Source organism: Micromys minutus (assembly GCF_963924665.1).
Source record: "Micromys minutus genome assembly, chromosome: 16".
NCBI classification, from domain to species: domain Eukaryota; kingdom Metazoa; phylum Chordata; class Mammalia; order Rodentia; family Muridae; genus Micromys; species Micromys minutus.
Window position 1 is genome coordinate 48117311 of NC_137985.1, and position 27055 is coordinate 48144365.

General features: G+C 49.1%; 1 protein-coding gene across 3 annotated transcripts; it reads right to left on the bottom strand.

Annotated features, from left to right (window-relative positions):
* Positions 1-2647: 2647 nt before the first annotated feature.
* PPCDC (phosphopantothenoylcysteine decarboxylase) lies at positions 2648-26448 on the bottom strand. 3 transcript variants are annotated; one of them, XM_080930767.1, is made up of 7 exons: positions 26393-26448; positions 23757-23813; positions 21745-21927; positions 9145-9240; positions 8181-8309; positions 3754-3922; positions 2648-3326 (listed from the first exon to the last, which is right to left on the bottom strand). In XM_080930767.1, exons 3-7 carry the CDS (start codon positions 21877-21879, stop codon positions 3241-3243), a joined length of 615 nt encoding a protein of 204 aa, XP_080786893.1. In that variant the 5' UTR covers positions 21880-21927; positions 23757-23813; positions 26393-26448; the 3' UTR covers positions 2648-3240. The 3 variants fall into 3 exon arrangements, with proteins under 3 accessions (XP_080786893.1, XP_080786892.1, XP_080786894.1); XM_080930766.1 differs by lacking the exon at positions 26393-26448 and adding an exon at positions 24347-24475; XM_080930768.1 differs by lacking the exons at positions 2648-3326; positions 3754-3922; positions 8181-8309; positions 9145-9240; positions 26393-26448 and adding exons at positions 20080-20202; positions 24347-24475.
* Positions 26449-27055: the final 607 nt, after the last annotated feature.

Consider the following 27055-nt stretch of genomic DNA (forward strand, 5'->3'; position numbering starts at 1 on the left):
TTGTTATTTGGTCCTGGTGCTTTATCACTGCAACAGAAACCCTAAAATACAGGTGTTCTATGGCTACTTCCATTGTAAAGACGCTTGTCATTGTCTCCTACACATGCTACACTATCAGCGGAACTGCTTTCCTTAAAGTGCCCCAGCAGAGAGCCTCACCTACAAGCACTGAGCAGACAGGAATAGCTTTGAGGGGCGGGGCTCTGAGGTGAAGGGTGAGGCGACAAGACACAGTTGGAAACTGACTAAAGCTGTCTTGAAACTTAGTGCTGCAGCAGGCTCTCTTCCCCACCAGGTTTTGGGCAAGGTGAAAAGGTAAGGAGATAGTCTTGCTATGCAGTTCAGGCTGCCACAGAACTCACTTTTCAGCACAGACAGGCCTCAGACTCGACGTTGGAAGGCTTCTGGTTTAGTTTATCATCAGGGGCCTTGCATGTGGTAGGCAGAAAGCACTCTTCTGGTGCTACATCCCAGCTGAGGTTTTTTTTAAAAAATATTTCCTTACTTATTTTGTATGCATATAGGTTTGCATATCATTATGCCCACATGGAAGTCAGAAGACCACTTTTAGGAACTGGCTCTCTCCTTCCCTGCTGAGGGTCTCAGGTATTGAACTCAGGTTAACAGGCATGGTGGCAGGCAAATTTTCCTGTTGAGCCATCCTGTGTTCTTGATCCTTGTTCTATTTTCTTTAGTGCTCTAAGGCAATTTTATTCTAAAGGTCATTTGATTAAGGTCAGGATGGAAGGGATCTTGGAGGTGGCTGGAGAGCATGCCCTTGTACATCAACACTGGTACCTTCGATGCTTCCAGGACATCTGTAGGATGCCTACTCTGCCTAGTCCAGGAGCCAGAACAGGAAGCAGCCCCCACTTCAGCTGTAAATACACAGATCGGGCCTCACTGTAGCCACACTGGAGTCACTAGGTCAAAGTGAGACAGCAAGTGGTTTCTAGGCCAAAGCCTCTCTAGAGACTAGTCCTCCTGGTTGCGTGTGCCATAAACAGACAGGCATCTCCAGGCAAGTGCAACAAGCCGAAAGGAGGGGAGCCGGGGCCAGCATGGAGAACAGGAAGCAACCTCTGAGTCCTGGAACTCAGGAAAGGTCGCAACCTGCTAATGACTTAACTGTCACTTCTATGAGGTGTCAGCTTAGGACCTGGGGCTTATTTCCCTAAACATGAGATGGACAGTTCAGTTGATGTTGGAGAAGTTCTTCATGTTCATGCACACTTTTGTGATGTGTGCACTTTTGAGGTGTGTGCACTTTTGAGATGTGTGCACTCACAGGTTTCACACTCTTTTTTTTATTTTGACACTCACTATTCCAGGTATTCCCAGGTATTCACTATTCCCCAGCAGTTAGAAGTCTCCACTTACCTGAAATGTTGCTTTCTGTTACCTGGTCAACAGAAGTCTGAACTATCCGTTTATTAAAATGATCCAGTTTAAGACACACACTGTGCTGAGGAGCATGAAATACCACCATCTGAACCCAGACATGAATTGTCACTTGGTCTAGCGTGTCCATGCTGACTATGACAGTGAGCTACTACAGCAGAGTCACAAACCAACGACCACAGTAGTACAGCAACCTTACCTCCGCAACAGCTCAAGACTCGGGATGCAGACAACTCATGGAAGCCAGAGAAGCAGCAAGGCCTCCCTTTGTGTGAGCAGGTCCAGTTCTGGGCCAAGTGCAATGGTGCACACTATTAATCCCAGCTCTTGGGAAGCAGAGATGGATCTCTGGGTTCCAGGCTACTGTGGTGTAGAGAGGGAGTTCAGGACAGCCAGGGATGCAGAGAGAAACCTCCTCTCAAGAAAACAAGACAACAACAAGAAGTCTGAGTTCTTGACAATATGATTTTAAAATTGCATTGTGACCATGTTCACACAAGTTTTAAAATAGTGTGTTAAGTATCTACTATATCTATTTTATATGTGCGTACATGTGCAAATAGTACCAGTCACAGTGTGAGAGTGGAGGTCAGAGGTCACCTTTCAGAAGTTGGTTCTCACCTTCCACCATGTGAATCCCAGGGATTAAACTCAAGTTATAGTTTGGTGACACAAAGGTGGCAAACGCTTTTACACACAACCATCTTGCCAGTCCCTGTTATATTTTTTTCCCCAGCATGGAAAATAGTTTATTACAGAATAAAGTAGATAGCTGTTCTATTTTGTTATGTTGCGGATCTCTTACTGGGCCTAACTTATAAAATAAAATTCGTCACAGGTTATGTATGTAAAGGAAGACATCATAATGTATAGAGTTCTGGCTTCAGGTATCTGCTGGAGACCATGCACTGTGTCCCCGTGGGTGTGAGAGACGGATGCACTTTTCACATATGCCTCACTTAACCCTCTCAGCAGCTCCATATGGGCACATGATCCTGCAGATGGGAAAGTGGGGGCCAGTCCAGGTCTGGAGAGAGGAGGTGGTAGGACTGAGACCTGAATCTGCGCTGCCTGCTTTGAGATGGCACAGGAGTGTGGGCATGCCAGTCAGCCATTAGACCCGAACCTTCTCTGGCCTCACATGGCCATGCCCCTGACCTCTGAGACCACAGACAGGCTGTAAAAAAGGACAGAGTATCCTAAAAGGTCACTTTTCTTTATTTCCCAGAACTGTTCCTGCCCCCACTCTCAGTTCAGTCTGTAGGAAACCTGAAGAGTCTTGCCATCTCACAGACCCCTTGGCTGTGTGTGGCATCTGGGCACTGAAGAATGAGAGCCTGCTGTGCCTGGGATCTTGAGCTATGGTGCTTCTTCTTGTTGCTTTTGTTTTAAAATAGCCTAACACACTCACAGGCTCACTATGTAGCCCAAGCCAACTTCACAGTTGTAGCAATCCTCCTGCCTCAGCCTTCAGAGTGCTGGGATTTCAGATGTGAGCCTCCATGCCCAGCGTCAGCCATGGGGTGTCTAAAAGCAACTCCCAGGCAGGAGGCCCCTCAGTCATTCAATTTCCCTTCCAGTAGCAGTGTGCCAGCCTGGTCCATTGGGCCTATCCCAGAAAGAAACAGGAGGGCCTCCAGGAAAAAGGAATCTCCTGGTTGAAAGAAGGTAGGACCTGGTTCTGTTGTAGCTTGAAGAGGGTTAGACCGAAGGGAAGCTCCAAGAAGGTGCAGATTAGCCCCTCCTCAGCAAGCACAAGCTCTTCATACTGTGCTGATATCCTTCAGCGGCCCAGGCTGAACTCACTGGGTGCAGAGACATCACAGCAGAAATCCCAGTTCAGCTTTGTTGGATGCCACCATGCTGGAAGAGCATGTCCTGCACTTTAGCCACAATGGTCTCCACTTCAGCCATGGCTCCTAGACCTGGAAGCAAAGTTTCTTGTGACTACGAGGCACTAAATGAGCTGACCTTGCCTGTGGCTACCACCTAGAGGAGTCTGCACACTCCACCCACATCCTAAGCCTGGGGAGCACACGTTCAGCTCTGCCCAAGCTGAATCCACCATGTCCCTTTCAAGATAGTCCAGGACAGGCCCGGGAGTCTGTCCGTTAACAGTGTTTGTACTGTTGCCAGGGGCTCCACCAGACACTTCACACACTGTTGAGCTTCAGCCTAACAATCCTGAGAGACAGGAATTAGCACTCTATCCATTTCTAGATCAGAGAGCTGAACTCAGAAAACAGTTCTAAGGTCACAATGGCCAGAGACCCATTGGACCACAGAGCCCAGATATGACCCTAAAGCAGAACACCTTCTACAGCTTTGGGCTGAGTACCGTAAGAAGCCTACCTTGGTCTCCACATACCAGCTTCTTGCTCACACAGGGAATCTCCACGTAGCCGAAGGCCTTGAGCTGGCCCACCTGCTGTGCGGTGACAGGGTGCTCCCACATAGCGGTGTTCATGGCAGGGCAGAAGAGTAGGGGCTTGTTGAGGTCCCAGGCCCGGATGACACAGGTCTATGAAGAAGGGGGTGGGGGGAGATGCTGATGCTCTGCCTTCCAACCCTTCTCAGTCCCCCCCATCAATTCCTACTGTCCTTGTCATAATCAGCAGAACAGCTGTTGCCTACGGATGATGGGTGTCACCCATCTACAGAGATCTGTTCTTCATCCCTCGCCACCACTCAGGTTCTTGGTTCTAGACACAAGAGATACCCAATCAGCACCCATAGGGACCCAGATACCTCCAACAGACCTCCTTCCTGTATACTAGCTCCCTGCCCACCAGCCTAAGCCTCCACACAGGCTCACAACTGAAGGGCAGAGAAGCAGTCCTGGGGCCTTCTTCACTACTCACTGGAAGGCTAGGAACCAGACTTCTACTCGGCAGTGGTTCTACTCTAGGCCAACTAAACTCTGAGAGTGAAGACAGCGGCACATGGTGCCTTTCTTCATCCATTATCTCGAGGACCCTTACTGTAGCCCTATAAGCAAGGTACTGCCCCTCGTTCATAGATGAGCAAGCTGCAGCTCCCTGAGAAACAGTTGTCCAGGGTCACACAGATACAAACAGGGTCCTGTGCGGCCATCCATTCCGTGGGGCAGACCACGCCACCAGGTCACACAGGGGCAGCTATGAAAGAGAGAGCTTGACAAACTGAGGCCTTCCCTCCGTTCCCACTTTCCAACTCAGAGTCTTAAGGTTGTGAATTCTGAAATCACGTAAGCTTGAAATCAAGCCATGGTCGAGTGCTAGGCATGGTAACACACGCCCATAACATTAGCCCTCTGGAGGCTGACACAAGATAATCTCAAATTCAGGGTCAGATTGGAATACATACCAGGATACCCCCACCCCCTTCTTTTCTTAGAAAAACCTGGGCATTGCAGCATATTCCTTTAATGCTAGCCCTAGGGAGGCAGAGGCATGCACATCTCTCCGAAGCCAGCCTAGCAAGTTCTAGGCCACCAAGGGCTACATAGACCCTGTCTCAAAATAAAGTAAAATACTGCTTAAATTATTTTGAAAGAATGTTAATGTTTTTGATGGTGATGTGGTATGGTAGTAGTTTTTTGAGGTACAATCTCATGTAGCCCGGGTTGGCCTCTGAACTGGCAATGTAGCAGACGACCTTCGAGTCTTGGTTCCCTGCTTTCCTAACTGCTGATATCAGAGGTGGGTACCCCCAGGTTCCCGCACAATACAAAATTGTTCAAAGTTCTTAGCTGAGAGCCTGGCACTAAGTGCAGGCTCCACAATGACAGTTCTACAGTACCCCAGACACAGGCTGGGGAGGCCAAGGGCTGCCTCCCAAAGACACAGGCAGAAACAGGCTTCCTGTGCTCTGACTACACCAGGCATCCCCTCCTGAGAGCTCCTGGGGAAGGCAGCAATTGTGACACCCCTTCCCAGAAAGAGTCCATGTGGACAGGAGAGATGCAGTAAACAGGCCAGCGGCCACCCATTCTGCAGTGGCCTTGCCCTCTCCGGGGACAGCGAAGTCTCAGAACCTGGATGCTTGCTTCATCCCAGACATTAATATTGGTTTCCCACCAATTCCTCTCAGTAAGACTGCTTGGCTGTGAGTGGACACTTTCGGTCACATTTCTTCTTGGCTCTGTGCCACCTGCTGCTTTTGCAGGAGTCACAAGCAAACCCAGAGAGGACCTTGATGATGAGTGGCGTAGAAATGAGGCAGGGTTGGGCTCTAATAACCCTCCAAACAGAGCACACTGACCACAGCAAAACCCAACCTGTCTGCCCAACTGTCTGACTCGCAGTTCAGTGCTTCCTGGACAAACCACAGCTCCTCTGAAGCAACGAGCAGTAGGAAGAGAAAGGGACACTGGTTCCTACAGCCAAGTGGCTGGCACCATGCTGAGCATCTCAGCCTTGCTCCTGGGAATCTGCTCAGGCAGGGCAGATGGCTGGATCCAAGTCCAGAGACTGGTAACCTGGGGAATCGACCCCTTTCTGGACTTGACAGCTTAGCACAGAAGACAGAGCAAGTGGAGACGGCCATCTGTAGGCATGGGGCCTAGAGAGCAAGAATGAGGGCAACATCTAGCACACGCTTCTTCAGCATCTTTCCAACACCGGACAGGACCGTCTGGAAAGAGGGAGCAGGCTGAGCTTCCTCTCTTCTCAAAGGAGATGCCTACTGAGGAGGAGGTAGCCAACCACAGCTCAAACGGTAACACCAGAGGTTGTCTCAAACATCTGTCTTCAAGGGACTTGATTGAGGCAAATGGTTAGTTTGGGGAATATGTTCCACTGTCCTGCCAATTCTGAAGAAAGGAGCCTCAAAGACAGAGGTGTAGCAGCCTGGAAGAAAACATGGCCATGCCTACAATCCCATCCCGGGGAAGAGGAAAGAGAGGGTCAGGATTTCAAGGCCAGTTGGGCCACAGGAGATTATATTTGCTTTACATGTTTTGACTGCATATATGTCTGTGTATCACATGTGTGCCTGGTGCCCACCAAGGCCAAAAGAAGCTGCCAGGTCTCAAAACTGTGAACCACCATGTGGGTATTAAGAATCAAACCCAGGTCCTCTGGAAGAGCGCTCAGTGCTCTTGACCTCTGAGCCATCTCTCCAGCTCAGCTCAGGACTGTTTCTAAAGGGGGAGAGCTGGATATATAACAGTAACAATAACATCAGCAACAAGGAGGAAGGCCTAGTTTTCAGAGGGTAGGAGGAAGCCTAAGAAAGGGGCTGAGGTTCAGCTCTTTAGTTAGGGAGCCCAGCGGGGCACATGGCTGAGTGCCCCCCTCACCCCTCACCAGTTTCAGTGCCCTGCTGGGCAGCGAGGACCATGCAGTACCCAGCTCTACTTCTCTGCCCTTCCCAGTTGCTCCTGGTCACAGCCTCAGGGTGGTGTTCCTCTCATCCTGTATTCTTAGTCTATCAGTGCTTAGGTCACCAGCAGCTTCCCAGAGGGGGAAGAGCCTCCTCATAAAGCAAACAAGGATCCTGATGCCCACTTTTCTCTCACATGCCATCCTGGGGATTGAGGGGACCTAGGGTTTCCCACTCACTGCACAAGCACTCTGCCACTGAGCTATGGCTCCAGTCCTCTTCACTTTATGTTTAGAGATTTATTCTGTAGCCCACCAGGCCTTAAGATTTCGATCCTCCTGCCTCAGCCTCTCAAGTTACCAGGATTCCAGGCTTATGCTGACAGGCCAAATGAGGGCCCACATCATACGTGATGTCCTAAAAGTTCCTGATGCATCTTCAATATTCACTTCTTCAGCAATTTCAACTCTAAAACTGAGCTGAGTGACACACCAGTAATGCCAGTATTCAGAAGGCAGAGGCAGGACTGCCAAAAGTCTGACACAAGCCTACACACACACACACACACACACACACACACACACACACACACACAAACATAAATTCAAACAAAAATATTTATGAGAGAGAACTGTTTCCTGCCACATCCAAGAAGTATTATTAAAGGCCTACTCAGTGCCCAGCACAAAGCAGGCTCTAAAGACTAACAGGCTCATCTGTGACTAGAGAGCTCACTACGGAGCACTTTCCTTCCTGTCTGCATGGTGGTCACAAACCTCTCTCCAGAGCAAGCACTTCCTGTGTCCTCGGTAGAAGCCTCCAGAACATGAGATGTGAAAGGTCAAGAAACGGAAGGGGTGCGACCACAGACCTTCCCAGGGTTATCACAGAAATGAAGGTAGATGCTCTTTAAGGCAGCAGCTGCCAAGAGGTCTCAGAGGTCCTAAGCCAATCTGGCAGTCACTTCTCACCTGCTTTTCCCTCCTCTTTCTCTCCAAGCTTTTCCTGACAGACGTGAAAACTGGGTCTTAGCTTTGGGGACAAAATGACTACAGAGAAATAAGTATGTGAGGCCCATGAGGAAGTAATATCCTTCTCAGAGCATTCCTGTGTGTTTCTAGATTCTGGTGGGAAAGAGGAACTGACAGGGAAGCAGTAAAGGCAGGAAGGTCAATGCGGACAGAGGGCAGCCCATGAGGAAGGAGGATGAAGAGGGCTGAGGGAGGGGCAGCCGGCTGAGCACTGAGGGCAGGAGCAGGAGGACACGCCCAGACACCAGCAGCAAAGCCAGATGAGCCACTGGACCCAGATCTTCAACCTCAGAGAGGGCTACTCAACAGACCTGCATCCCATAGTAGGAGGGGGGCTGCTATACAACCTGCACCCCATAGCAACAGACTTCCTTGTACAGTAAAATCTGCAGCTCAGCAAACTGGGAGCAAAGCTGGAGAGAACAAACACCAGGAGTCACTCACAAGTAAATTGTCACAGATGCCACTGGCCACCTTCCCCAGAGTGTTGGCATCAAGGGGAGCCACTAGCATGAGGTCAGCCCACCTCCGCAGGTCAATGTGGAGAACTGGGTCAGAACGGCGCTTCCACATCTGCCAGAAGAAAGAGATGGGGGTCACCAATCTGGTCACTCTCAGTATGTGTAGGGGGAGGGGGACACATAGGCCAGGTACAGTGAGCTGAAAAAGCCAAGGAAACCAGCTCAGTCTCCCTCAGTCATCCACCTATCCCCTCTCACAGTGAAGCTGGCAAGCACTGGCCACAGAGCCTGCAGCTTGACAGAAAGCAGGCCCGAGGAAACAAACGCTCCTTGTCTCTCTGAGCGTATTCCCTTTATGGTTTGGTTTTCAAGAGAACTGACATCTGGCAGGGAACTCCTGGCCTGTCTGCTTGAGGCGGATGCTTGGGTTGTCCAAGCCAGTAGAAGTGTTCTGTGGCGGTGAGAAATGGAGGGGGAGGGGAAGGAAGGGAAGGGCAGGCCAGCCAGAAATGTTCAAGGCTGAGAATGTTTTAAACCGCCTGGCAGGACAGTCCTATGAGGCCCACACTCTGTGCCTGGCAACTCCACTGGTGCCCACCCCTCTACAGAAGGGCAGAGGCACGGCCAGCGGCCGTGGGAAGTAAGGCGCTCTGGATGCTGAGAGCCACGTGGACAAGGTTGGTGGGAACAGAGCTCCTCTGTGGTTTCATCAGCCCAGATAAGTACAAGGACACAACCCAGGGCACTGGGCCAAAGCTGAGCCCTGCCTAAGGAAGGCGGTACCACAGGCCTCCCGCAGGCCAGGAGCTAGACAGATGTTTTCCTCATCGCCTCTACCCAGATGGTCCTAACACTGACTTGAGCCTAGGCCATGTGCTCAGCAGCCAGAGCCTTAGGATACAAGGAAGTCTGTCCTGCTGGAAGAAAAGCAATGGACCCACACTGACCTCCCATTCATCAGCGTCACTGTAGAGGGTGACGGGGACATCCTGAGGGCTGTAGAAATGTTTGGCTCTCTCCGTTGTTACCACTGTGACTTCCAGCTGTCACCAAGAAAGTGGAAGGAAGGGAGAAGAAAGGGAAAAGTTACTAGAACCACAGGCGGAGAGGTAACATTTGGGCCAATGCAGGCAGGTGCTTTCCTCACAGCCTGGTGCTGACCAGGACTTCCCCTTAGCAATGACCCTCATGTTTACACAGCTACTTCCGTTGTCACTCAGAGGTCATGCCCTGCCAGGTGCACACATTTCACTTCCCTGTTTCAGGGGCTGCTGGGGGATGAGTCACCACCTGCCTCGGGTATATAAGAGCAGTGGCCTCTCGCTACTTGGGCATTTGAGGGCAGAGGCAGGGGTAGCAGAGAATGTGAGGCAGTGGGGGCCTACTGCAGGCAGTGGGGGCCAGCCAAGGAGACTCACAGGGCCAGGTTCTGTGCCAACAGCTTGTATTGCTACAGGAAAAGTCACTGACAGCTGGTACACACATACTGTGTCAGAGTCCAGGCTCCAGTGACACAGCAGAGGCCCCTCACCTACTTTCAGGAACAAGGCCTGAGTGTGGGAAGGGGCCTCAGGCTGCAAACAGTTCTGGAAAAATGCAGTCTTTGCCCTCCTGTGGGGGAGGACGAGTGTCTTCACCCTGTCAATCACTGAAAAAGTATTGACGCAAATGGGAGGGGGGGTGTTTAACCTGTGTCAAAGCACTGAGTCAGGAAAGGACATTCATCAAAGAGGAAGGCCAGTCAAGGGTGACAGAAAGAACTAGTTGACAATCATGGCTGTGGGCAAAGGCCGCAGTGTCTGACCACAGCCAGTCACGTAGCCTGGACAGTTGTAAGAAGCTTTAATGAATGTATAAATTGGAAGACCTCACAAAGGAAATTCCGCTTCCTGGCTGCTGGAAGTCCTGCTGGATCCACTCTGCTGCTTGATAAGAATTGGCGATTCAGGTCAAGGCTGCCTCTTTGCACACAGCCGGGTTGCCACCCCTTCCCTTGGCTGTTTCTCCCCTGCACAGAGCAGGATGCGGGGGTACCATGCTCTGCACAACTTTTGAGAGCCAAGCTGGGGTGAAAAGCAGACATCTCAGAGAGGAGGGCTGAGGAGTAGCCAGGATCTAAAGTTTCCAGAATTCTTGACCTGCCCCTTCTGCCTCACTTCTCCTACTGACTGTCCCTAGTCCTACACAAACCCCCAGGGATGTTTTTAGATAGCCTTTAAATCAGTGGTACTCAATCCTATGAGTCACAATCCCCTTGTGGACAGAACAACCGTTTCACAGGGGTCACCTAGGACCATCTGTGTATCAGATATTAACACTACAATTCAGCGAAAGGAATTTTGTGAGTGAGGTCACCACACCATGAGGAACTGTATTAAAGGGTCACAGCATTAGGAAGGCTGAGAAACATCACGGACAGCTGAAGTCCTCTCTAAGACACCAATGAACCACCTTGCCAGTTCTGAGCAACGGCAGATAGGCAGGGCTGCCCTGCCCCTCCAGAGCCCAGCCATTGAGTACAGCCTGGACTCACCAAGGCAGAGAGAACAGAAGAAAGGGGGGACCATGCAAGGGCCTTCATGTTTTCACATCAGACACAAGACAATGAGAAGCTCAAGTGAGGGCTCAATAACTCACACTGTGAGAATGACACGGGCTCAATCACACGTAACTTTCCAACTAGGAGAAGAAAATTCAGTCTACATAACAAAGGAAAGAAAGGGGAAAGCAACAGAGAGAAGACATACTAGGTAGGAAGTACTAAATACGACAGAGGTAGCCACCCATGGTAATACATAGCTGTAATCAAAAGGCAGAGGCAGGAGGATTATGAGTTCAAAGCCATCCTGGTCTACATAGTGATACTGTATCAAAAAACAGAGGGACTGGGGATGTGGCTCAGTTGGCCGAGTACTGGTTTCATTTGCACACAGCCCTAAGTTTGATCCCCACACTACATAAAACCAGGAAAGACAGCACACCTATAACCCTCCACTCAGAAGGCACAGGCTGAGGATCACAAATTCAAAGTACGTTTGGCAAAATAGTGAAGTCTAGTTCAACGCCATCCAGGGATATGTGAGACTGTCCCAAGGGGAAAAAAGGGGGACTGGGAAAAGAAGTGGTTAGGGAGTAGGCTCATAGTAGAGGCCCTGGGTTCAATTTCTAGAACAGCCAGTTATGAACCATTCATATAGGTGCTGGGAATTGAGCCATAATCTTCTGCAAGAGTAGCCAGTGCCTTAACTGATGAGCCATCTCTCCAGCCCCATATTGCTTTTCTTTTTTTTTAATATCTATTCAGAGGAGGAAAAAAAGAACTCTGGGAAATTAAAATGATAAAGAAATAAGGAATCTGATGCACCTCATCGGGACAGCACAGTAGAGCTGGCAAAGGCACAGGCAAACCAATCCCCAGGACTTGAGAGCAGGAGGCCGATCCTGCCTGTTACTGGCTGAGGCTCTAGGTGAGCAAGCAGCAGCAATACTGGAGAGCTGGCCCCGTGGTCTGAGCACAGCAGAGCTGGCGGGCTGACCAGATCAGCTGCCTCCCAGGCCCAGAGCTAGGATTTTGAATTGGTCCACCCAAACATCTACCCCATCTATGATCTGCTGAAGCCAGGAAAGGGCTGATCCTGAAGATCCAAAGCTGCAGGGTCTCTATGACACTGGGCATGTCAGGATTTCCGGGAGACATCAGTGAGGATCCAGGGTGGCAGAGGCCCGAGGCCCCATGGTAGATGGATGACTCGCTGCAGTGAATATTTGCAAGTGGAGATGTGTGAACATAAGGGCACACCGTGTGACACACTGTGACACACTACAGCTTACACGACAAGAGCTTCCTTTGTATTCTATCTCCTTTCGTTTTCTTTGCAGGGTGTGGGAGTTTATGGGTGGAAGGGGGATAGGAAAGGACTAGGAGATGAGTAAAATCGGGGTGTGTAATGTGAAATTCTCAGGGAAATCAATAAAAAGTTTAAAAGAAAAAAAAAAGACAGTGCACGGGGCATGGTGGTTCACATCCTTTATCCCAGTACTGGGGTAGAAGAGGCCATACGGTCTCTGAGAGATCAAGACCAGTCTGATCTACTTAAGTTCCTGACCAGCTAAGTCTATACTGTGAGACTCTTGAGACCAGAGCCAAAAAGCAATCTAAAATTTTTTACCAAAACAAATTAATAAATTTAATTTAATGCAAAGTTAGGGGTTAATGTATACTTGAACAACAACAAAAAAATGGAAAGACCAATGGAAGAGGGGAAATCTGACTACTAAATTCCACAAGGGAAAAACAGGAAAAGGCAGCAAAACAAAACAAAACACACACAAAAAGAAAAAAGACAAGCCTGTTTAATTAAGCCAGGTGTGGTGACAATACCAGAGTCTCAGTACTCGGAAAGCTGAGGCAGAAGAGCATGAATTTAAAACTAGCTTGTGGCACACAGTAAGACCCTCAAAAACAGAAGAAAAAAGAGGGTGAGGGAGGAAGGGAAAGGAAAAAGAGGAAGAGAAGGAGGAGCAGGAACAGGAAGAGGAGTTGAGGCAGGAGGATCATGAGTCCCGAGAAGCCTGAGATACAGAAACCGGGGTTTCTCAGAAGATGCACAAAGAAGAGAACCAGCTCCTAAAATCTTAATTCTACTGTCCCTCCTGGCTTCCTCTCACCTGTACCACCACCTGTAGCCCCCAAAGATACTGAGTCAGTTGAGGACAAGACCAAGGTCCACATATGTGATGGTTTGCATTTGCTTGGCTCAAGGAGTGGCACTATTAGAGGGTATGGCCTTGTTGGAGGAAGTGTGTTGCTCTGGGACTGGGCTTGGAGACATTCCTCCTAGCTGCCTGAGGATGCTCATTCTGTTCCTGGCTTCCTTTGGATGAAGATGTAGAACTCTCAGCTCCTCCTGCACTGTGCCTGCCTGTATGCTGCCATGTTCTACCTTCATGATAATGGACTGAACCTCTGAACTTGTAAGCCAGCCCCAATGACTTGCCTTGGTCATGATGTTTATTCAAAGCAATAAAACCCTAACTAAGGCAACATGCTAGGAGGAAAGAGAGAGGGATAAAAGACAATCAAGATTGTACCCTTCTCATCTGACACAGGGTCTCAAGTATTCCAAACTGGCCTTGAACATCCTATAAATCCAAGGATGACCCTGAACTTCTAATCCTCCTGAGTGCTGGATTAGAAGTATTAGAGTATTATAGGGCTAGACTGTCTCTCACATTTTACCTGCTTGAGGGGATCAACCAAGGGCTTTGACCATGTATTCTACCAACTGAGCCACATGCCACCAAGAATGGCCTTTTTTCTCGTAGAATCTTTCACTGGTTATAAACAACATCTCCAGGGGTCAAAGAAGATGTCCATTAAAGATCGCATCTAGGGCTAGGAGATTCAGCTGAGTGAGTGAGTGCTTACCTAACACCTAAAACCAGAAGTACTGTCTCAAATCTAAGTTATAACTTAAGGGCTGAAGAGATGGCTTGCTGCTCTGGCACAGCACCCAAGTTCAGTTCCCAGCATCACATGGCTGTCTGTAACTCCAGTTCCGAGATCTGACCTCCTTTCTGGCCTCCGCAGGCATATGCACACATGCACATATGAATAAAACTGGCCCTGCCACGCCTGAACCCAGTGAGCCCTACAGAACTTGTGTTTCTTTTCTTTTTTAATAAGGCAGTCTTACTATGCAGTCCTGGCTGGCCTGGAACTCACAGAGATCCACCTGCCTCTGTCTCCTGAGTCCGGAGATTAAAGGCACATACCACCTGCTTGTTAAGACAAGGTTTCATGCAGCCCAGACTGGCCTCAAGCTCACACAATGCGGTGAGGACTTTTGCCCTCTGTTTGGAAGAACTTCCCAGTCATTATGAACACTGGGGCCATACTTAATTCTAAGCCCTTGGAAAGCTGCTCCTTGAAGATCAAAGGACTCCACTCTAAATCCAAAATCCTCCTGCCAGCAGAAAGGAACAATTCTACCTAGGGATAGCTCAGAAACATCCTCAAACTGGTGTTGCTCCTGTTCAGGGGTCCTGGCTTCCTCTCTGCACACCCTTCAGTCCCTCAGTGTCTCCATGCTGCCTTCCCACAAACCTATCACCTCCTGAGGACCTCCAACCACGCATCCTTTAGGCCTCCTACCCTAAGCAACAACTCTGCTTGAGAGATCTCAAGATCTTTCCTTCAAGATTTTTGTACCACCTCTTAGCCAGTCCACACTCTGGCTACCCTCCCAAGGTCTACAGCCACACTGCTAGGGAGCCTCCTGGGGCAATGTGTCCACCTAAGGAGAAATGTGAAGAACGAATGACAAGCAGGACTTCACTATGCCCTTCCCTACCCCCACTGCTAATAGGCAAGCCCAGGCTAGTTTTTCTGGTTTTAAAGAGATGCCGCTTGATCTGACTCATCAGCCCTGTGGGGTTAGTTCTTTTATCTTCATTCACTTAGCAAAAGGATCTTGAGTGCCAAGGGTTGGGTGGGCCCAGGATCAGCACATGTACACACACACACACACACACACACACACACACACTCACACTATAGACTATTCACTCATTCATTCACATCAGGCAATAAATGCTAAGGAGTCCTGGCAGGGCAGAAATGCCCTGAAGGCAGGACACCACCCCTCAACCCCTGATTTCTCTGAAATCCTCTTGGGCCCTGGTGTTATAGAGCTGGGCATGAAAATCTCCCCCACACTGCAGAATTCCTGAAAGTCGGCTCTGTGCTTGGTCCCCTACCGAGATCCCTCTTAAGATTAGGTTTTGTATCGCATATTTTTAACTGGTACTTCTTTGTGTGATGTGACAGAAGCCTGGCCAGACATGATTGCATAAGCTGTCTGCATTGTGTCTAGAGTTTATAGAGATTCCTTCCTGAAACCAGCTCATGAAGCTGGTTTCCTTTTCTCTGCTGAATCTGGAATCTGGGGCTCTGGAACGTTGGGGGAGGGGAGGGGCAATGGAAACAGAATTCTCACTCTATTTTAGGGCCCTAGTCCAGGCTATGGCACAGAACATAGAAACCTATGCAGAAATACTTCACAGTCACAGTGTGAGACAATCCCATAGCCTCTACCCCTGCTCTCTACTAGTAGCCTGTAGCAAGACCATCCCTGATTTTGACAACCAAGATGTTCAGTGCTCCCAAGAGACACAACTGCTCTAGTGGAGAACCACAAACTCCCAACATTATCCTGTAAGAACTGATGGTGATGATGAACTCACCGTCTTACCAGCTCTGTCCACTGTGGTCACCACCAGTTACAGATGGCCACAGAGCACTTGAAGTCTCAGCACAGGCAGAGATGGGTATCTCTAGCCTGCATGTGATGTGCCCACAGGAGCAAAGGGCCCACTGTATCAGTTACTTGTCTGCAGCTTTGATAAACCACTATGACCATGGCAACTCAGAGAAGGAAGGGTTTATTGGGGCTGACAGTTCCGACTGCTAAGAGCCCGTCACCATTACTATAGGGTGAGTAGCAGCTGGCAGGCATGGAGTAGCAAACTGAGAGCTCACATCTTAAACCACAAACAGGAAGCAAAGGCAGCAAACCAGGAGAATGATGGGAATTCTCAAAGCCTGCCCCCAGCAACATTTCCTCCAGCAAGACCACTCCTCCTAAATTGCCCAAAGAGCGCTACCAACTGTGGACCAAGTATTCTAATGTCTGAGAGTAGGGGGAACAGCTCACCCAAACCCTATCTGCCATGTACTTATCCTGTGGTGAGACAATGCATCAAAGCTTTAGCATGGGGCCTCTTGGCTGGGATTTGCAATAAAGGACCCTGACACAAAATGCAGTCCATCTTCCTCCACATCCACCGCTAAAGGGGGGTGGGGAGCCCTGTGTACACAACCACAAACACAAGTGCACGTGTACATTAAGCGTGGGGATTCACAGAAGTCTGATCTGATCTCCAGGAACTGGAGTTACAGTTGTGAGTCACCCAACATGGGTGCTAGGAAACAAACTCAGGTCCTCTGGGAAAGCAGTATGTGATCTTAACCACTGAGCCATTGTTAATCCAAAAGCTGGGAAGAGAAAGACCACTGACCCAAATCCTCATGGCCAGATTAAAGCAAGTGAGCCATTAATTAAAGTAAGCCTTTTGATTCATGTTCACAGGCTGCCTCCCCTAAGCAGGGTTTAAGAGGTCAGCACTGGACGTGAGGAAGATAAGGTGTTTATAGTCCTGGGGTACGGGGTTTACAAATGGGGGACTTGGATGGGAAAAATAGGTAGGGTTACAGGAACAGAACAGAAGCACAAGTCAGTCCTGTACTGGTTCCTGAAAGAAAGACACAGTTGCAAGATGACCATAACAACAGGTAGTCATAACAAGGTAACCATAACAACCCTTTTGAAACAAAGGTAGGGTTCCAAGATGGTTATTAACTTTTGAAACAAAGACATGATTGCCATTCCTGGAACAGGCAGGACAGAACCATTTGTAGTTAAGGTTCCAACAGGTGGGGCATAGCCCAATCCTCGAGAAACAGATTTAATCATAAACAGGATTGAGCCTAGTCTTTACTCTAAAATGTTTTTAAAGCGTAAGATGGAACAGGCTGGTTCTTCATCACCTCTCCAGCCCCTTCTGAAACAGTTTCATGTAGCTCAGGCTAGCCTCAAACCTGCACGTCAGAGTCTCTGTCTCTGCTTCTTGAGTGCAGAGAATACAGGAATGTGTCAGGATTGTGTGGTGCTGGGGGTTGAAGCTAGCTAGACCTCTGAGCATGGTAGGCAAGCTCCTGACCAACTGAACCACATCCCCAGCCCATCCCTGACATGTTTGTTTGGGGACTGAATCTCACTATGTAGCCCTGGCTGGCCTGGATCTCACTATATAGACTAGGCTGGCTTGAACTCACAGAGACCCAATTGCCCCTGCCTCCCAAATGCTGGGCTTGTGTCACCATCCCTGACACTTTTATACGCCGTAAAATATCATTTTTAAAAGCTACTTTTAACTATTTTAAAATGTAAAAACTGAGGCAGTTTATAAGGGGTTATTCATCTAGCATACATGAGATCATTGCGGGGTTGATTCTTAGCGTTTAAAAAAAAAAGCATTTAAAAACCATTCTTACTGTACAAAAGAGCTAAGGACCAGATGGCCTGTGGATGCTCCCATATGCCCTGTGGCTTACTTCACTTCCATCTTCCCACCCTGCTTGGCAGGAATTAGGATATTTTGAAGAGATAGCATTTTGGCTATCAGACTGTTCAAACAGTAGACCCCAAGTGAATGAACTCCCCCAGGAACCTCATGCTGAGAGAAGAGAAAGCTTAAAGCCTGGGCCAGCCATGGGGAAAGGGACCCCTGGTTAGACTACCACACAAAAGAAACAATGATCAATTGTAGGCAGGCCGCACTTTAGCTGAGACTGCTTAGATATACAAGTCCTGGGTCCCCTACTTATATAGAAATCTCACTTCAAAGCCCTGAAGATAGATTTGGAGGGAAAGGGATCTCTTTACCCCTCTTCCCAGTGTGGCCAGACTGAATAAATCTTTTTTCCACGTTTTACTATTAAGTTCTGTTGTTGTAATCTTGTTGGGGATGGATAGCTGAACCCAGCTGCCTGGGGCACAGGCTGTGACCTGCCCTTTGGTAACATCCTAAGGAGTGACCCACAGCAGTAGGAAACGATCACTTCATTGTTCTAAAGCACAGCAAGTCCCCTGCTGGAGCTGCACCGAGAGTGCCACAGCGGTGGGCTGAGCTTTCGGCTTGTTTTCAGTTGTGTTTTGAAATCACCAACAATGCCACAATGGGCATCCTTGTACATGGGTGAACTTTGACAACCATGGGATGTAATTCTGTGAGTTCAGTGAAAGCTATGAGCACTTGCGTTTTTTCTGTACAGTGGCTGGAAAGGCAGAATTACTTCCTATGCTATGAGCAAGGTCCTCCCTTCTCATTTTCAGCCCCAGGTGATCCTACAGACACGGCAGTAACTTATCTTTCTGTAAACCCAAGGACTACCACAACTCCCTCTGTGGTGAATATTCCCTCCAGTTCTCAGTCCTGCCCCCACCTGCCCTAGAAAACAACTATGGTGTCTGTCTTGCTCCCACCACAGGTTCGAGCCAGACTTCCCACCAAGGTGTTAAAAACTGACTTGACAACATGGATGAAACTGCTGCCTGTGGACATGACACTTAAAGATTTGCCAAACATTCTCCTGGGTGACCTTTGTCCTGGCCCCTTTTGCTTTCACATCTAGAATCTTCTAAAACCAATGCCAAAGAGACCCTCAGGAAAGATTCCCTGTCTACCTGCCTCCTTTGCACTGCATGGATAACTAAGGCTGAGAAAGGAAACAAACAGAAATAAACTGGCTCAGGGTCCTGTGTTAGGAAACCGCCATGCCTCCTCCCTCTTGTCTGCTTCCAAGACTGGCCTCACGCTGGATGAGTAGCTGAGGATGGCTTTGAACTTCTGGGTCTCCTGCTCCTGTCTTCCCTGTGCTCGGACCACAGGCTTGCACTAGCACACTGGGCATTCCCAGGACAGTGCACAGCCCGCAGTCAACCACTGGAACTACATTTCTAGACCTTATTGGGTTTCTTGAAGCAGGACTCCTGCAGCTGAGGCTGACCCTGAAGTCCTCATCCTCCTGCCTCCTGGCCACGACGCTCCGCTTACAGGTGGGTGTTACCAATAGGAGCTGTGCCTGCCAGTCCTGTAGTCACACTCCTGTCTCACAGAAAGGTTCCTGGACCCCTTTGCTGGTGACTTCTGTCAACTATTTATGTATACAGACATCAGCTAAGGGCAGCACTTACCCTGCTTACTCTGATCTCTGACCTACCTGTGGTGTGGTGTGACAACACAGCCTCCAGGTCTGTGGCTCCCCCAGGACACCTGTACATTCTGGCACACTAGCTGTGTGTATGTAGAATGGCCAGATACCTGCAACCCACACTCACCGATGCTTACTGACTATTCATAAGCTGATTGTCCTCAAGAGAACTGGGGAAATCCTTGCTCACATGAATAATCGACCCAGTGAAGAGCTGAGGGGTGGCTGCTCCAAGGACCACGGCCGATATGAAGGGGTTTGGGGAAGCTCAGTCTCCCAGGGAAGGAACTGGAGGGAGGAATGCTGGGAAGGAAGAGAAGTGACCATCAGACCAGTCAGAGGCCACGCCTACAGGGCATTACTAACACCTCAAAGCCCTACAGGGCAAACTAGCAGCAGACCATCAGGATGAGGGTATGGGGACCCTCACAAATGCAAAGGTTGTCATTCCAGGGGCTTTTTCCATGTTGGTGTCTCACAAACCTCAGTACCTCAAGCTGTGTTCTGTGCCAGGCAGGAAACACGCACTGTTAAATGCTCCCATGTGCCAAGTTGCTGTCCAACTATGCCATCTGCCCCCCCACCTCCACACCTGGGGGATGGGCAGGAGAAATCATCCCTACTCGGAAACAAGAAAGGCCTGCTCTCAAGAGTCAAGTGAAGGAGAGGCCTCTACAGTTCAGTGCCCTCTGGCTGCCTCACTTGGGCTTCAACCCCAGCCAGAGAAAGAACGGGCCAAGGCCTGTTCCAGACACAGCCTGTTCTCCCTCCCAGGGGCCCAGGCTAAAAAAGCCTGGGGTAGGTGGAGCCAGCACCCTGCAGGCAGCCCTTTCCTCACACCCCCACACATGCGTGGGCTGGGAGGAAGTGGTGGTGTTGCCATCCCCTTGTGTCCTGGGATAGGGCTCCCCACCCCCATCCTCCTACCCGGAAACTCACTTGCTCTGGGGCTATGGGAAAACGGACTGTTTGAGTGCCTCTCTCCCCAGGGGGCAGTGACAACGTCAGAATCCCTTTCCAGGCCTTCTGCCCTCCGGGGCTGTATCTGGTCAGCTTCTACGAACAGCTCTGGGGCACATTAAGCAGAGAGCAGCCATGGGAATCTCCTTCTCCTGACTGTGGCATGGTTGGCATATTCATCACTTATTTTAGCCTGGGGGCAGGGAGGGACCTAGAGAGAGGAGGTAACGTTCTCGGTAGAAGCTGGTAGAAAGAAAAGAAACAAGCCTTTCCAGTCCCGGACTGGAAAGACCCACAACAGTCATCTGTGTGAGAGGAGCGCCCTCTGCTGGACACGCAGGATACGGCCACCTAGGCGGCCCCACCTCAGGTACTATTCAGACACAAGGAACCTCTGTGCCTTGATGTGTGCCCCCACAAAACTAGTGCTGGATTAACACAAGCAGTGCCCAATGCAGCCTATTGTCTATGTCAAATGAGTTTAAGAGAAAATAAAACCACCCAGGCAAGGTGTGTGTGAGTGGAGGGTTTGTACAGACTTTAAGACTGAAGGGAAAGGGCAGTAATCGGGAGGAGCCAACCCACAGCAACGGCCATTAGCTGGAACACAGGAACAGCAGAAGGCTACACAGTCCCACAGAGGATTCTGCAGAAGTCAGGCACCTACCTGCTGGAGCTGGTGATATTTCAGTCTTCGAATTTCTGCTCTGGAACCCTCACATATAAAACTAGTCAAAGCTAAGATGGCCTGGCCAAGAACAGAGGGTGAAAAGAATCTCCCATCCTACCTCACAGGAGTGGCTTCTGGAGTACCTAAAACCCTGGAGGGAACTGGGTTTGAAACCAGAGGTACAGGCAGTACACAGTCCCTGGGCCTTTCAGTGGGTTTGAAACAAGCAAAGAATCTAACCAGGATAGAGAGCTGAGCCTCAGGGTTCAGGGAGGCATGAGAACAGGAGCTGCCCCTCTCCAGACCAGAGGGCCTCAGGGACCCTCAGGGTCAGTGTGTGGGGTCATGGTGAAAGATCCCCACCATTGAGCTAGCCTGACTGCAGGAACGCCATCTTGCAAGGCCTGAACAAATAAGCAGGAGTTCAAGGTATAAGGCAGAGCAGTCATCTGTGGTCAATCACCTGGCACCAAAAGAGGGAGGGTTCTTGCAGAAATCCCCCACCCAAGATAGGGCCAAGTCAGCTATTATCTAATCACCATGTCCTGGGCAGGTGGCTAAGGACCTTGCCCCCAGTTCGACCCACCGCCTCATTTAAATCAACCAATTAAATCCCTGCAACCATGCATCTGCTTCTGTAAGCCTGCTCCTGCTTCCTAAAACCCTGTAAGAGGGCGAGTGCCCAAGCCTGGGGTGCGCAAGTCCTCCGAGAGACTGTGTGCCCCCAGGTACCTGTGTACTTTGATCAAATAAACCCTCGTGCTGGTTGCAGCCAGCAGTCTCGGCTTGGTTTGTGGGTTCGAGGGTCTCCTCTGGGGGGAAGGTCCTCTTTGAGGGTCTTACAATGGTTCACTCTCCCTCTCATGCCCCGCCTACAGTATCTCGTTTAATCTAGCTTCTGCTTATCTTACACACTAATCTGTCTCTTGTGTGCCTCGAACGCCAGCATACACAGAGATCTTCTTCTATGCACAGCGGGATCAGGGGAAAAACCATCCTGTGCACTGCAGAAATGAACCGGCCCCAGAAGTAGCAACTCCTTAGTGCCAGAAGCCATTACACTTATCTTGAGAGGATGCTCACCCCAGGAATGTCCAAAAGCTTTGAAACCAGAAGAGGCAGCTTCAGAGCAGCAACGCTCCCAGTGACACCGACAAGAACATGGAACTTTCTCTTCACGGAGGGTATGGCAGCTGGGCATGGGACCTTTGGTTCCATGTGTGATCTGGTGGCTTCCAGGGAGCTGAGAAAGCCTGGGTTTAGACTCTAAAACAGAATAAAGGGCATCATCTTCAGTCATGTAGCAAGCAGCACGTGGTCATCTAGATGCTGGGGGTGCTGTGGGCTTTAACAGTCCCAGCTTCTGGGAGTACATAGTGTGACGACCAAATCAGGCCTCCTGTCTACACAGTGCTGTAAGAGTCACCTATGCCATGGCTGCCCAGAGACTGTCTCAGTCTGTGTCACATAAAGGTATCATTCAGGCTGAGTCTGGAGGAGAAGCGCTTTTTCAAGCAGGAGGAAATTGCTTCAGATGGGATAACCCTGCAAAGTGGAGAGGTCTGAAGGAGACTGGCAAGGAACACAGTGGAGGTTAAGAGAGAAACTGGAGAGTCCTAAGGACAGTAGGAGGGACCAGTGGGGCTGCAGTCAGATCGGGGCCACAATGTCAAGGGTGGTGAGAACATGTGGACAGGTTGAGACGGCCCTTTTCTCTACTGAACCTTTTCGATGATCTCTCATGGTTTAGACATCAGTTCCCTTTGCCTTTGCGTCTTTCCCCACCAGCAATCTCCCTGGAGATGCCCAGATGAACCACCCACTGCTTCCCCTGCTGCTGCAGTCCTGATTATCCTGCCCTGGGAAGCAGGAGTCTCGGGTCCTGTCCGAGGCTGTGCTCCTGACCTGGTGTGTGATCTCGGGCCAGGATCATTCATTCCCCAAACTCTTCACTCAAGTGAGAGACATGGAAACGGTTGATTTTGGAAGCCTCCTCCAATATGGCCAGAGTCAATGCAAAAGACAGTGGTTAAGTGGCTCTTTCTATGAGACAAAACACCCTAGAAGATGTACTCCAAAAGCTCAAGGCCATCCATGGAAGAACCTAGTACAGCTCCCTCCATGCCTGGGTAACCACAGGGGCCTGTTTGTCATTTGCCTGTAACATTTAGGCATATATCCACAGAGCAGAGGGGATGCTCAGTACCCTTCTCAAAGGGATTAAGCATAGGTAAAGTTCACCTTGCCAGCACTTTTTAAAGGTTTACTTCATAAAGTCACTTTTCCTGTATGTGGGCACTGTTCATGTGTGTGGATATTTTGACTGCATGTATGTCTCATGTGTGTGGATATTTTGACATGCTTGTCTGTACTTCACTTGTGCAAAGTGCCCACAAAGGCCAGAAGGGGGTGTCAGGTTCTCCGGAATTAAAGTTATAGATAGTTATGACCTGCCCTGTGGGTCTAGAAAATTGAACTGAGGTCCTCTACAACAGCTCCTTTAACCACTGAGCCTTCTCTCTACCCTAGGCCCCACCACTAATACCGAGTCCTTGCTACAATTCATAGCCTCAACCAGGACCAGACTTGTTAGAGAAATGAGCCCACTGAAAATCTGAGGAGCACTGTTAACAACTGACAGCCTCCATGGACCTACTAGCAGCTTCCCCCAGAGCACATCATTAGGAAGTGAGAGACACGTTTGGGTTCTGTTATTATTTTAAATTATTATTAACTATAATTATAAAGCAATAATTAATTATTAATTATGTATGTGCACTTGAGTGCAGGTGCTCTCAGAGGCAGAGACATCTGGTCACCTTCAAGTTGGAGTTCTGCACAGTTGTGAGCTGCCTGACATGGGTGCACACAGGGACAGAACTGGGGTCCTCTACATGAGCAGTATAAGAGCCTTCTCTTGGTTTTTTGAAACAGGTGTCTTTGTGTAACAGAGCACTGGCTGTCCTGGAACTCACTATCTGCACCAGGCTGGACTCGAACTCACATAGAGATCCGCCTGCCTCTGACTTTGAGATTAAAGGAGTGAGTCTCCATGCCTGTTGAAAAGCACATTTTGATTCTCTGGGAACATTTACCTCAAACCTTGACCCTGTTGTCCTTCTTCAGTCAAGTGATACAAGAACAGAGGAGTCCTGTAAAGCAGAAGAACAGTGTCACGTGCAGTCCCTGAACCTCAAGAAGGCAGCATTCCTGAGGGTCATGTTACAGAAAGCCATTGGTTAAACTGGAGATAGAACGCTACTGCTTACTTCAGCTCTTCCCCACAGAAGGCAGTGTGATCCAAGAAACACTGTTTGTTCTGAGAACCAAGCTTTGTTCAGAACCAATACCATTCTTCTTGGTGGGTGTGGGGGGGGGGCAACAGAGACAGAGACAGACAGACAGACAGACAGACACACACACACACACACACACACACACACACACACACACACACACACACGGCGGGGGGGGGGGTATAGAAATGTATTTAATTCACATTTGAAAGGAAGGTCAAATGTGTTCACCCTGAGTCCCAGGGAAAGTGGCAGCTATTGAGAGTTTGTTTGCTCTCCAAAATCAAATTCCAAGCCAATTTAATCTCTTCCTCCATCCAGATCCTATTAAAGACTTTTAAAGTTTGTATTTATTAACACAATCAGGGTGACTATAGGCAGACCCTTACCTCCTTGGCTCCTGCCACTCACAGGATCTGTGAGCATCAGAGAAGCGTGGATAGGCAGGCAGAAGGTTATGACTGAAAGGCTGTGATTTCTCAGGTCAGGGATCAGGGCAGCCGGCCAAGCAGGTAAACCACAGCCAGAAAACTGCACTTTCTCTATCCTTCAGAGAGACACAAAGATCCTCTGCTTCGGTGATTAAACATGACTTCCAAAACACAATAGCAAGAGAGAAACTTTGGTACAGTAGAATCAGTTCCTATCTGTGCTTCTTGCTAGCTGGTTAACAGCAAACCTTCTGATGCTTCAGAGCATGGCTTTTCCAGCACGCTTCCTTTCGCTCTGGCAGGCAGTTAAGACGGCAGACCACCATCCATCCTAACCACAGAACTCACTGCTTTTGAGCCAAGAAAGGCTGTAGTACATGTCTGCATTCCCTGACCTGTCATGCTTGCCCAGAAGTGTCCAGGAACTGAAGACTATGATATCTGATTCTCAACCACCACTACTGACCCTCCCGAGAAAAAAAAAAAAAAAAAAAAAACAAAACCCAAAAGTCAAGTTTATTTTATCATGTGGTTCAATGTTCCCTTTACACCTCCAGCGTCAAGCTTGAGTCACTCTTTGTCCATCCTTGGACTTTGGATTCATTTTTCTTTCCACCCTCATAGGCTGAGGTACAAGGTAGATACCTGTATTAGTGATGTGCTGGCTGCAACTAACTAGCTCTAGTCTCATAGTCTAAACTACATATGCAGGGTACAATTTTTTCATATTTTTATTTGACCTTTATTTTAACCACAGAACATATACTTAGTCTTATGTATATATCAAGAAAAAGTAGGGTTTGGTGGCACATGCCTTTAATTCCAGCACTTGGAATGCAGAAAGAATACAGGTTTCTAGTTGAGATCTGTATATAGTTAAGTTCTGTGCTAGCCAGAACTACAAAGTGAGACCCTGAAGGGGGGGGGAGGAAGGGGGGGACTTAAGAGAGACACAGAGAACACACACACACACAACAGAGAAAGGGACTCAGTGTGTGAACATAATTCTCCTCTCAGTTTAATTAAGGGCAAAGTTTAAAACTTCCATGAATTATCTACCGGTAACAAAATGGACAAGAATGTAGCCAAGAAAGTGTGACCGAGCTGCACCTAAGGAATGCTGGATGCAGTCAAAAGGTTTGACATTCTAATGGCCTTCTCTCAAACCGGAAGTAGGCATGTTTGACTCTAACTACTGCAGTTTCATTCCTACACCTCCTGAGGACCCAGGGAAAGATACATCACAGTCCAGCTGCTTGCCAACTGCTAGCGAGATGCAGAAAAATCCCAGCTCCCAAACACAGATCACTTCCTGAAGCTGGGAATCTCTTCTGCCCATTCTCCAGTTCTGGTTTCCAATATTCCAAACGACGGTGATGGCGAAATTTTTTTCTGACAAAAACTGCCCTAACTCTGATTTTTAAATGCCACTCGGCAAGTTCAGGGTTTAGGAATCTAAACACTCCCAAAGTTCTCCTTTCTTCCGTTTATTACTTTAAAATACAATCTGAGGCAAGCTGGGTCAGTAATGGTAGCTTGCAGGCAAGCCCGAGGACCTGAATACGAGGGCGGGACTTACAGGGTAGAACTGAGTCTTGCAATTTGTCCTATGACCTCTACTCGCACCTTGTGACAGCAACCCCTCTTCCAAAATAAACATAGCTGTTGTTTTTAATGTTTGCACTTCAGGACGCTCCTAAATCTTTTAGAGGGGCACCTTATGCTGCAGTTTTGCAAAGGTATACGACAAGTGTGGGTGTCCTGACTGCGCTGCCTTTTAAATTAGATCCAACTCTGGTCAAGGATAGAGCTTGACGTCTGCGGGTACAGGTGCAGCTACATGCCCCCCCCCCCAATTCTGACACTGGGGTCACGCCTATAGCCCTACATCATACACATAACACATCGACCCTCACGTGGACCCACGGCAGCCAAAGGAGAGTCTCCCACCGCCCCACCCCGCGGGACCAGGGACACAGCTTTCCCGCTCCTTCCGTGGCTCACCAGCTCCGGAATACCCCCAAGTATCGCGGTATCTAGGCGCCTTTCCGGCTCTAAATGACTGGAGAGAAAGCTAGTGCTCGCATGGCCTTCTGGGAGTCGTGGTTTCTGTGGCTTCTGGGAGTTGTAGTCATTGGTGCTCCCAGTTCAGGATTTAAGTCACAGTAGGTAGGGAAACCATGTCATTGAAAGGGTCATTTTGAGGAATCTTTAAACAAACAAACAAATCTGGCTGGTCTGGAACTTAGAAATATGCCAGCCTCTGCCTCTTAAGTGCTGGCTTTAAAGGGGTGTGCTACCATGCCCGTTGACTTGAGAAGAATCTTGAGGGGTGACCAGCACAGAGGATCTGAACAGCAGCCCTAGAGAGCACACGTTTGGCAGAGACTTGGTTTATTTGAATCATTGTAGTCATTACCCTGCAGCAATCATAAGTCTCAAGAGCTTGCATGTTAATTCAGCCTGCTCAATCAGCTTCAAGAGACCCACCATAGGTGCTGAGGAAGGACCTGCCTTCTAGTCCTACCGTTCCAGGCTATGGATGTTTGAATATGCTTATCCCAGAAAGTGGCACTGTTAGGAAGTGTGGCCTTGTTGGAGTGGACAAAGAGAGCTTGCTCCTAGCTGCCTGAGGCAATCTTCCCTTGACTGCCTTTGGATGAAGAT